This window comes from Crassostrea angulata, unplaced genomic scaffold, assembly GCF_025612915.1.
Source record: "Crassostrea angulata isolate pt1a10 unplaced genomic scaffold, ASM2561291v2 HiC_scaffold_261, whole genome shotgun sequence".
Taxonomy (NCBI): Eukaryota; Metazoa; Mollusca; class Bivalvia; order Ostreida; family Ostreidae; genus Magallana; species Magallana angulata.
The window spans coordinates 49,122-61,652 of record NW_026441814.1 but is presented as its reverse complement, the minus strand read 5'-3'; the positions used below and the strand labels follow the sequence as shown (position 1 = coordinate 61,652).

Below are 12,531 nucleotides of genomic sequence, written 5' to 3'. Positions count from 1 at the left end.
CGAACTTGGAAAACAAAAACCCGAAAGAATGAGGCGACAATTTTGATTTTTTTTTCTCTAAAAAAAAATAAAGCAAAACAATACCTTGACAAGAAAGAAAAAACATCTTTGGGGGAAAAACAATATAATTCCTGTAATTCATTTAAAAATAAACAAAAAGCAACACAACTGTTTATTACGCCCTTATTTGATGATTCTGTATAATGTGTCATCTGATTGGCTTAGAAAGTCACGTGACAGGGCAAAGAAAACGTCAAGCGTTCCGCCGAATAAATACCATATGCAACCTCTTCGGAAACCTTAATATTGTTATGTTAATTAATCATTTTATTAATCAGAAAAGCAGGTATACTACAAAGACATTTTTACTTTTTAAAAGTAAAGGTAGTCCATTCATAACTAAGGTGAATTTAACAGTTTTGATTGAAACTACATTAAATGTGTATTTCATAATTATTATGAAGCTGACCTCACCAAACTACGGAGTATGTATGTAGTCGTAAGAGTGAATATGTTGCACTTGAAACTTTTTAAAAGAGTTCTGCCCTTTACAAGATTTAAGATAAAATCATTTTCTCAATATATGTACGGTAAATTATAAATTATTTAGGCATTTTTTTTTAAAAATGTGAAAACGTTTGGGACTGATGACCAGGATATTTCTGAGAGATTTTTTAGATATATATAACTAAAAATTTCATGTTCCCAATATACTATAATGCAAACTTCAAATCTGTGATAAATTTGTTATTATTCAAAACTTTGAAGAATTGCAAAAAATATATCTTTATTATTTTATCAATCCCTTAGAATCCAAATAAGATATAAAACATGATAGTTATGGATAGACTGCCTTAAACAAACCATAAGAATTTGACGATGTTACGAAAATATGAAGATAAATTCCCCACAAAAATCAACTTTCCTTTGCACAATACCCCCGGGAAAAATGATTTTTTTTAGGGGGGGGTATATCTCTTTAATTTATCACTATCATGCAATGAATGTACATTATGTTAATGGTGTATGTTTAAAAGAAAGCATTTAAAGATTGAAAAAAGCGAAGATACAATCAAAGTATGAAGTATCAAACCAAATCAATTATCAATTAGAAGTTAGAAATAATGTTATTTCATTCATATTTGCATTCCACATTTTTTTTTTAATTATGTACATGAACATCTCACAGAAGCAAGTTCTTTATCCGTTCTGCCAAAATGTGTCTAAAAGCTGAATTTGTTTAAACCTACCCTTAAGTTTTTTTTTCCATATTTCACCACCACCTCTAATTTGAAATTCACTTACGAAAGAAAGAAAAATCAATATCATATAATAGGAAGTTCAGAATAACAACAAATAACGACAGAAGCACAAAAATGTTCTTTGAAAATTTACAATTTTTAGTGTGGCCATTTTTTAAGCCCTAGACTCATGATTTAACGACTTCCTGAGCATCAATTTATTGAATCATTAATGACCCAAGTAAAGAATACTACAACAGTTCTAAATATTTTCGCAAATGAATAAAATCTTTATACTAACGTTTAGAATGACTTGAAATATCCAACCATGTTTTTCAGTTTCAAATTCACAGATTTCTATGTAATAATGTTAGTATATGCTTTCCTGTGCAAGAAAATATAAAGACTATTGAAAACACTTTCACAATTTTAGAGTCTGTTACATATATCATGGAATACGTTTTTATTATGTACATACATATGCTAGTACTAAATATGTAATAGGTAATGCACAAAAATATGCAAGGAACCAATGTTTTGGTCATATTTGTGCATTTACAACTTTCACAAGCGGTTTAAAGACATCGCTACTTTTGAACACTGGACCGCGCTACTCTTTTTTCCAACGCTTTTACTATGCTTTCATGTTTTTCAGTAGATGCTATACGGAGAGCATTGATACCCATCTCGTCATGTAAATTAACTTCAGCCCCATTGTTAATTAGTATGAAAGCGATTTGTTCATACCCTTCAAGGCAAGCTTTATAAAATGGACTATGTCCCTCTTCGGTGATCGAATTCTGATTGGCGCCTTTTTTTAACAGAAGCCTCACTGTGTCTACATGTCCATTCATACACGAGATATGCAAGGGTGTGATGTTATTTTCCTGACTTAAATTTACATCAGCGCCATTCTCGAGTAACTTTTCCGAAATTAAAATATATCCATGAAAGCAAGCTCTGAATAAAGGACTACGCTTTCTTTTATCAGATGCATTGACATCAGCACCCTTACTTAAAAGGATATCGACTGTGGCGTTGTATCCTTTTTCGCAAGCTATTGCCAGTGGGCTAATTCCAGATTTATCGCATAAATTTATGTCAGCACCATTGGCCAGCAATATTTTCACAATGTCGTCATGTCCGTTGTAACAAGCGATATATAAAGGGGTGGTTCCATCGTTTGCAAGTAAATTTATATTAGCGTCATTGTTCAATAATTTTGTGACAATTTTGTTATTACCCATGTAACATGCTCCATAAAGTGGGCTAAATCCTGCTTTGCTTTTTAAATTCACGTCGGCTTTATTATTCAGCAAAAGCTCTACGGTGTTGATAGTTCCTCTTTGACATGCTACATACAGTGGAGTGAATCCCATATTATCGGTTACATTTATGTCAGCTCCCTTATCTAAAAGAAGACTAGCTATTTTGCAATGTCCAACATTGCATGCGATATATAGCGGAGTGTATCCCATATGATTTTTCAAGTCCACGGTTGCGCCACTGTTCAACAAAATTTCTACCAAACGATCATGTTTCATATAACAAGAGACATGGAGAGGACTCTGGCCATCTTTGTCTGTTAAATTGACCGTTGCTTCATTCTTAAGCAAAAGATTTACAATTTGATAATGTCCCATTTCACAAGCTAGATGTAGAAGAGATTGTTTATCTGTATTGCAGAAGTTAACGAAATCCCCCTTTTCGAGAAAACGTTTTACGACACCGTAATGACCTCGTATGCAAGCTGCATGAAGCGGGCTTGCTTCACATTGGCTGTTAATATTTATGTCAACTGCCTTTGATAATAATAATGATACAATATTTTCATCACCCGAACAAGAGGCCATTAACAGTGGAGTATTATCAAACGAAAACATATTTACGACTGCGCCATTTTGTAGTAAATGATTTATAATGATTTCATCTTTCACCAAAAGAGACCAATGAAGAGGAGTACATCCCATCCAGCTAGGTAAATTAGCATTAGCGCCTTTCTCTAACAAAAGTTTGACAGTGTTTCCATGTTTAGATAGAATGGCTATTTCCAAAGGCCGCAAGGAATACCCATCAAGAATATTTGTATCCTTATCAATAAAAGTCTGTAACATATCGTTGCATCCTCTTAATAAAAAAGAAAAGGGGCCATTTAATACTTTTGTTTCTAACATCTGAGGAAAATCGACGTGTGCACCATTTTCGATTAAAATTTCTGCTGTTTTTTCATGACCTCTTTGGCATGCATTGAAAAGAGGACTTAACTCAGTTTTGCTAGAAAGATTGACATTCGCTCCCTTTTCGATCAAAAGCGATATAACATCGTTTTGACCATTAAAACTTGCTATACTGAGAGGATTGAAACCGTCTCTGTTTGACAAATTGATGTCTGCTTGTTTACTCAAAAGAAGCTGAACTATTTCAGCAAGCCCATCCCTACAAGCGATAAGCAAAGGGCTGAATCCATTTTTTTCGCATAGATTTACATCTGCATTGTTATCTAATAACAATCGCACAATAGTACTGTGTCTATTTACACAAGCAAGTAATAATGGGCTGAGTCCATCGTTATTCAAAACATTAATATCTGCCTTTTTGCACAACAATAACTCTACAATTTTATAGTGATTCTTCTGACAAGCTATAAGGAGAGGATTTAATCCATTGTGTTCACAAAAATTGACGTCTGCATCTCCACGTAATAACAAAGCGGCCTGTGACTCCTGTCCTTGTTCGCAAGCTTTGTAAAGAGGAGTAAATTCAAAGTTGTCAGATTTGCACTCACCATTGACTTTGTTCTGTGGTGACAATTCTGTAAAGAAATATTAGTTAAACAAATTGATTTTGAATAATCGTTTAAATGCATTTTGGAAATACAAAACTACTAATGAATATTTTTCGTAACACCGATCCTATTTAGATTAGATATTCCCTCTTTGGTACAACGTATATACCATTTGTATTCAGGACAAGCACTACAATAGTGATTTCATGAGAATATAGGTTATATAGGTTAGAGTTACTCAAGATACATAAAAATCAAACAAAAAATAACATAAAAATCTAAGAGGTTTTTAGTAGGGACCATTTCAAAAAATATAAGCGTTACTTCTATTTGTCAATTTAACACAATGAGAATAAGCATTCTTGTGAGAGAAAAATTAATTTTAAAACAAGAGGCTCAGAGAACATATCGCTCACCTGAGCAACAATAGCCTTAACTCTGATCAAATTAGCATTACAGTATCAAAATCAAAATATCTTAACAACTAAGTACAGTAGATCTTGCTCAGAAATATTTCAAAATCTGCCAATTTTTATCCAGATATTTATATGGTAACTACCAAGCCCCTTTTGTTGTTGTACAATTCGTGTAAAATGTTTTTTTCTCTACACCCCTCCCCGGCTCTGGGCCCCACTTTTCTTAAGGAATGGTTTGATCAAACTTTATTCGGCACAACCATTGCTTTCACACAAGTTACTGCTTTTTGAACTGAAAACTTTCCCAGAATATTTTTAAAGATGTTCTCTATATATTCATACAAAAAATTAATCCCCAATTGTTGCCCCGCCCTACCCCCGAGAACCATGATTTTTACAAACTTGAATATACGCTATTTGAGGATTCCTCCAGACAAGTTTTAGCTTTTCGGACCTAATACTTAATAAGAATAGGGTTTTTAAATAATGTCTCTTTACATTCCTATGTAAAAATTCATCCCCAGTGATGCCCCACCCTACCCCTGGGGACAATGATTTGAACAAATTTGAATCTACACTACCTGGAAATTTTTCAACGCCAACGACAGACAACGGATAAATTTTTATCAGAAAAGATTACTAGAGCTTTCAGTTCAGGTGAGCTAAAAATATTATGTGATATATTTTTTATTCAAATTTACCATAAAAGCTTGTCTAACTTTTTTTTTCAATTGAACATAATGGGAAAAAGAATTCTTAAGATAGAAAAATTGTTTTTTAAAAAAAAATCCAAAATGGATTTTTTATCCAAATTAAATCATGACACTTATGTAATTATATGAATTAATATCACATAAGAACATGCCGACGTGCGGTTTATCGTTGTTTTTCCTCAATTTTTTTCATGGGAAGTACAGCGCAAACCCGAAAAAAAGTTTATGTACATTATTTAGAGGTTGATTTATGAAAAAAAAAACAACTATCAGAGTATGCTAAATATTTATGTATGACAAAACACGTCAAAATTTATGCACAGGAGCGGTTTCACTCTATTTTCATTTCGAGTATTGAAGCAGATCGAAATGAAATGGTAAATTGCTTCATAAGCGATTTTTCTTTGACTTTTAGTGATTGTGACGTAATATTGAGATGTTGATGTTCGTAACAATAACTTCTTTTAGCTGAGCAATATATCTGCGCAAATGGAATTGGGTCTGTCGTCCTTAATTTTTTTAGAGCAACGATAAAACTCGTTAAGTACAAACACGGATATCGTGAAGGTAAAATTCTTAACATATTTTTGCAAAATTTATCGGTTATAACTAATTCCAATATAACGATTTCACGGATATAACTGATTTTGAATCCCGTACAGGTGGATGATAATAAAATTTAACACTACTTTAACGAATTTCTTTACAGATTGCATTACCATTTAACATAATAGTTTGAATGAATTTATTTTAACACAGACTCTTCAATTCACAATCCTATCATTAAAGGTCTCAAAATAATGTATTGTAATTCTAAGCCCCAAGTAGCAAAAAATTATAGTCTGCTGAAAAAAGACATGTACATGTATATAGTGATTTCGGTATAACTATTATTTCAGTATCGTCTTACGGATTGAACGAATTACGAATATAACCAAGTTAATCCATTGGTCCCTAGGACTTCACTATAGTGTATTCGGGCTAGATATCATTGAGGTAAAATCATATCAAGAAAGAAACGGCTTCATTCTCAAATTTTTTCTGCATATAATCAAAAAAGGGGTCATGTAATGCACGCATTTTTCGCATTCTGTAAACAAAGTAACAATTTTTGAATGGTGTCTATATATGTACTGTTTTATCATAAATTTAATATATGTTATTTTCTGTATATCGAACCATAGTACAGTACCGATCAGACCCAACCTAACAGAAAGTAAACCCCAACTAAACCCTGGGTTTACTTTCTGGGTTTACTCTGGGTTTACTCCGGGTTTACTAGAGTTGACCCACACTAAACCCAGAGTAAACCCAAAGTAAGTAAACCCAAAGAGAGTAAACCAAGTCAGAAGTATATCCTGGAAACAGACGCAAGCTGTGTATTTGAATATACAAGGGGCAGGAATAACAGGCAGTAGGATGCTAAGTTAAAGACGGGTGGAGACACACTTCAGTGCGTACAGTTGACCTCAAAAGCAATGTTTAAGTAAATCCAAAGTAAACCTCGAGTAAACTCAAAGTAAACCCCGAGTGCACCCAAATTTACAAAAAGTAAACCCCGAGTAAACCACAAAAGTAAACCCGGGGTTTACAGTGGTGTTAGGTTGGGTCTAATCGGTACTGTAAGTGTTTACTTTTAACCATAGAAATTTTTTGTTGCATCTTCCGAAGTCAAAGGTTCCTGGTCCGTCATTGGATGATTTGATACCTGTGCGTGTGCCTTAAAGGTTGCTTAAACATGCAGTAAGGTAGACTAACGACATTTAAGCCACCTTTAGTCTATGTTAAGGTCTCTCTAAATCGTTTAAAAAGGCTTTAGGGGGATGGGGTTAAAAAAAGAGTGAAGATGGCTTTCAGGCCTGATGGTACATGTAGTACGAAACACCCGTGATATTAATCTTATCAACTATTTCCTCCAAAGGCACAACAAATATAGGTACGTACAGCGTATTTGGATAATTTTGAAACCTACATTATAATAGTCAATGTTTGATGTTTATGTAATTTAGCCGTGCATCATTTTGTGTAATTTGGGTTTCGACCTGAAACTGTGACACAACCGTCACCAGCGTTTATACTTTGCAACAATTAAAGTGCAAGGACATGTCAATAGTTCAAAGGTAAAAAAAATGACGAGAGTAGGGATTTTCATCACTTTACAAATCCGTCAAGTATACCTAAAGCTCAAGTGATGTAAAACATACTGTCATATTTTCGTTATTTTAATATAGTATTTTGATTTCGGGGACGTGACAATCCTACTGCTAAATTTTATTTGTGATGTAGTGTCTTAAAACTTATAAGTCTAGGTGTAGTGAGGTACCTTAAGAAACCATTATTTAAGAGATGGTAAAGTGTTGTAGATTTTCGTCAAAAAGATGATTAACAAATACAATTGGCAATAGCAAGTGCAACTTCTACATTAATATAACATCATTAATTTTTCGGAGTTAAGCCCTTTCATAATTGGCACATGAGCAGAAGCAACAAAATATTCGTAAGATCGAAAAAAATGGATATGGTTCGTAAAATGTTGCCCCAAAAAATTGCATATATAAGATGTAAATGCATTTAATCTTGCGATATAACTTACGTCTAAATGAACTGTTGTATGATGAATGCGAGTGTTGTAAAATAATTAATGCTATTGGATCGCACGAATGACCAGATGATCGGACGATTGAACGTGCGCCTATGCAATATGACGAGTGGCGCTCGTCTGATCAAGTGTTTCATCGTACAAATGTTTGTGCAAGTCAGAGGGGATATATATACGTCCCTTTTCCGACACTCTTCAGTAGAAATAGTGGAATACTAAAAAAAAAATAGAAACCGCTCAAGAGGATGACAAACGCAACAGCCAAACCCATGGTCAATTGTGGCCTTAAACAGATTGCTTATACAGTGTTTTCTGTGTAAGGGTACTATTCAACTCCGCTCATTTCGCGCTTTTTTGTCATTTAGCGGATTAAGACATGGCAAATTCTAATGTCTTTTTTTAGATAGATTAAGCATTTCAACGTGTACGTGTAATAGTACGTGTAACTAAGAGAATCCCCTAATTGTGTGTATATTACAATACGTCATTTTTTCTTTACAAAACTGGTAGAAATAAAAGTACACGTAATTGACAATTTGTAGCATTTTTTTGATAAATATATAGACTAAGTGTATATTAGATGTTCTGTAAAGTAAAACAGAGGATTCATTAATGACGACTATGCTCTTCGTTTTATCAAAGTCACATAATTATTTTAAAAACAATGAGAGTTACCTAAACATGTTAAAAATGTTTAATGTAATTATTTTACACGTACGCATACACGTACATGTAGTTACAGAACATACCCCGAATTATAGTACGTGTACGTATAAACATACTTGTAACTCTACACGTACCCGTAGAACTACACGTTCAAATGCTTAACCTTTCTTATATCTCTCTTTTATCACAACATTGTTGTGGCAAATTCAAGACAAGCCAAAACCTTAAAGAAAGGCGAAAGTCACGGCCCAATAGTCCAAAGGTTCATTTGTCCGAAGGTTTATGAGTTTAAAAGCATCACATGCTATTAGGTTCAGAAATCTTTACGTAGGTATTTCCATGCAGCAATTTTTTACGTAAGAATTCGTCATAAGCAAATGCAAAAAAGTGGCCATAATGATATAAATTTAATCATTTAATATTAAATTACTTATATTTTTAATACCAAAATCCCTCAAAGTGCATGTAGAAAACGTTTACCCCCCCCCCTTGAAATCTGTATTTTCTACTTTAAGATAAACACAGTTCCATGTTACTTCAACAATACAATTTATGTTTTTCCCATCTAAACATTTGTACATTTTTTAATTATTTTGTTTTTCACTTTCTTTAAATTTGTTTTTTTTTTGGTTATATATTTGTTTATTCGACATGCGTCAATGCCTATTCTTTAGAATTCGTGTTTTTTCATGTTGTCCCCCCGCTTTTACTCTGAATGTGGAATATAAATTTAGCCTTGTCCTTTCGTTTGTCTGTCTGTCATTATGTTTGTGCATTTTCGGTTCTCATGAACTATAAAATTTACCAGGGACTTTTAAATAACCAAAAGTCTGACCCCTATTTAATTTTCATTTCAACCGATTGATAAAGCATTTCAACTCACTACCCATTTCTTTTGCTGGGGATGAATAAACGTTCACACCGTGCAAGTGACAAACACAAACTCATTGAATAAGCCCATTAGGTTTTGTTCAAATATGGATGACTTCCGGACAAGCAATGGAGTAGTGCACTGGTAAAAAAAGCTCTGCAATATATGTTGGATTTTGCTTTGTTTCTGACGATTATAAGCTTAATTTTGTGATATCTGGTATTAACTATTTACTTATTATTAGTGTTAGTTAATTTAATTTTGCTTCCAACTCGTTTATTTGTGATAGTCGTAAACATCAGAATTTCTATTGTGAAACTCGGTTGTGAGTCCTCACTCAGTGGAGAACGATAAACAAAGGTGTGATAAAAAATGGGGAAAAAACTATTTGAAAATCCAAAGAAAACTCGGGAAAAAAGCTCGTCCAATTAAGCACAAAGTGCCAGATTCAGTGAGAAACACCGTAGTATCCAATAAAGCTGCGTCCAAAAACAAAACCCCAGAAAGGAACAGAGAGGTCAGACATGGACTCCCCGCTTGGGGTTCCACCAGGAACAACAGGTATATCAGGAGAACTAAAATCAATACACGAGATCATGTCTGACATACAAGAAAACATGGTAAAAAAGACTGAAATAAATACAGAAAAAAGAATATAATGACCTCATTCTGAGAAGAAATAAAAAAAGGAGCTCAGACAGGAAATCATTACAGACGTTAAAAATTAAATTTTGAAAGAAATCTAGGAAGAATCAATAAATGACATTAAAACAGCAGTGAAAACAAAATTTGAGCAAAAAATTGAAAATAAAATAAGTGAAAGCAAAAAAGAAATCAAAGAAAGGTGTGATAGTTTCAACCTTGACTGAGAACATGTACACTAAAAATTCAATGCTCAGACACAGTCAATAAGCCAAATAAGGGGAAAGCTTGAACTCCCTTCAATACATGGCAGGTAATGCTTTAATTTTGGCAAACCAGACACAACAATACTCGCAGAAGAGTAACATTAAATTTCTACAATGGAACGAAACACAGAACGCCATCCACCGAATTCCAGGAGTGGGTAGGGGCGCACCCAGACCAGTAATCGCCAAATTCCGCGATACCGATCCGGATTATAAAGAACCGCTCGGTCGAAAAAGTGAAAAACACTTCATCGTGCATGATCATCTGACTCCGCTGAATGCCAAGCTGATCCGTGATCTTAAGGATGATTCCAGGTTACATTCAACCTGGTATTGCAATGGTAAATTGTTTGCGTTGGACAACGAGGGAAAAAGACATTAATTTGACATCCTGGATGACATAACTGAGAAACTAAAGCAACGGAACTCACTTTTCTTTTTGTGTGTGTATTGTTAATTGCGGAGTCAAAAAACATGTTGTGAGATCGGTATCGGAAAACCATAGACGCTTCGAGTTCGATGTCTGTTTATTTACAACAGGTATGGAGGGTGAGAGACAGGGTGCGATAGTGTTTTTCATTTTCTTTTTCAATTGAAATCCAATATATCTGGATGCATATGGTAGTGGTAAGTGGTTGTCTACAATTTTCCTTTTTTGATCATTTTTACATGACATTTGTTTATCTCTCTCCGTTTGAAAATGGTTGATTCTATTAAGATTGCCACAGTTAATTCTCAGAGGTTGGCCACTTTATCAAAACTTTTTTTTTTTAAACCAAGGATTACTATTTTATATGTTTTCAAGATACACACTTTATTCCCGAATTTGAGCAATTTGTAGAAGCCATGTGGGGATATAACTGTTATTTCAAATCACAAATCAAATGCAAAAGGTGTCTCTATATTTTTTTATAATAACTTTTAAGTTTTTTAAGTTCATCAAGAAAAAAAAAGGTAGAGTCATACATAATTAAACCTGGTTGTAGATTAGACCGTCTCATTGTCATTCTAGAATAAAACTTTAAATTTTTTAAAGGGGACATGGGCTTTAGAAATTCAAAAATAGTTTACTTCTTGATAACAAATATGTACAGACAGTGAAAGAATCCATACAGAACTTCCGTACGTAACATATACAAGGTAACATCGATGAATTAGACGGTAGATTATTTTTAGAAGTTAACCTTATAGAAATAAGGAGTGTCACTATTTCTTACTTCTCCCATAAAAAAGGAAAGAAACTTGAGAGTAGAGTCATTACTTGAAGACAAATGTAAATGAGAATCTGAGGAAGAAATTAATTTACCTTTAATTGGGGAATAAAGTCATTATTAGAAAATATACGCGAAGAAATGATGGAAGGACATATGATTGGGTCTGGGGCTAAATATGTAGAAAAAGGAGAAACCCTCTAGATACTTCTGTTATTTAGAAAACCGTAATTATTTAAATAAAATAATTAAAAAGTTAAAACTTGATAAACATAGTATGATCTATGACCAGGCACGCATACTGAAGTTAATTTTTTTTTTACCAAAGTTTATATATAGAAAATGATTCAGAACTTTTCGATTTGGATCTTGAAGATATTATTCAAAATTATGAAATTCCAAAGTTGGATAATTGTCTATCGGAGTCGCTAGACAAAGAGAAAACTGAAAAATAACGTTTTGTTGTTTTAAAAAAATATGAAAGATAATAAGTCACCTGGTAGTAACGTAAATACTGCTGAGTATTTTAAGTTTTTTAGGTAGACCTAAATATATATATATATTCTATATATATATAGAAAATAGAAGGTTTACTTATAATTTAATGCACTATACTGAACATGAAAAAAATCCACGACTGTTGATCCTAATTGATTTTGGAAAAGCTTTTGATTCTATTTCTTGGTCATTTATTTATAAAGTCTTGAACTGTTTTGGTTTTGGTAATTTATATAATTACCAAAACCAGTGGGTTAAAATATTAAACACATATTTAAGGCTTCAGTGTTGCAAAGTGGCTTTTTATCTAATAACCACTCTATCGAAAGAGGTTGTAGACAGGGAGACCCTATTGCACCCTATTTATTTCTCCTTTGTACTGAAGTACTTTCAATTCTTATTAAACAAAACAAGAAAATAAAGGGTATTACAATAGGCAGCATAGAACATAAAATAAGTCAATATGCAGCATCTTTAGATACTCAGATCTATACTTTCTTTTTTCAAACATTTCTGGGTTGAAAATAAACAGTTCAAAACAAAAATTATATGGATTGGCTCAAAACAATTCTCAAATTAGGTTTTTCACAACACGAGATTGTAACTAGATTGGGGCTTAACAA

At 33.1% G+C, this 12,531-nt stretch overlaps 1 protein-coding gene across 1 annotated transcript in view; it reads right to left on the bottom strand.

Moving 5' to 3' along the window:
- Positions 1-1,828: 1,828 nt before the first annotated feature.
- Positions 1,829-12,531, bottom strand: part of LOC128169952 (ankyrin repeat domain-containing protein 29-like) — a 32,012-nt gene continuing 21,309 nt past the window's right edge. The window contains exons 3-5 of the mRNA XM_052835968.1: positions 9,790-9,866; positions 9,117-9,176; positions 1,829-2,848 (exon numbers count right to left, since the gene is read on the bottom strand). Of these exons, the coding sequence (XP_052691928.1) occupies positions 1,829-2,848; positions 9,117-9,176; positions 9,790-9,866 (1,157 nt within the window). The remainder of the gene's footprint in view (positions 2,849-9,116; positions 9,177-9,789; positions 9,867-12,531) is intronic.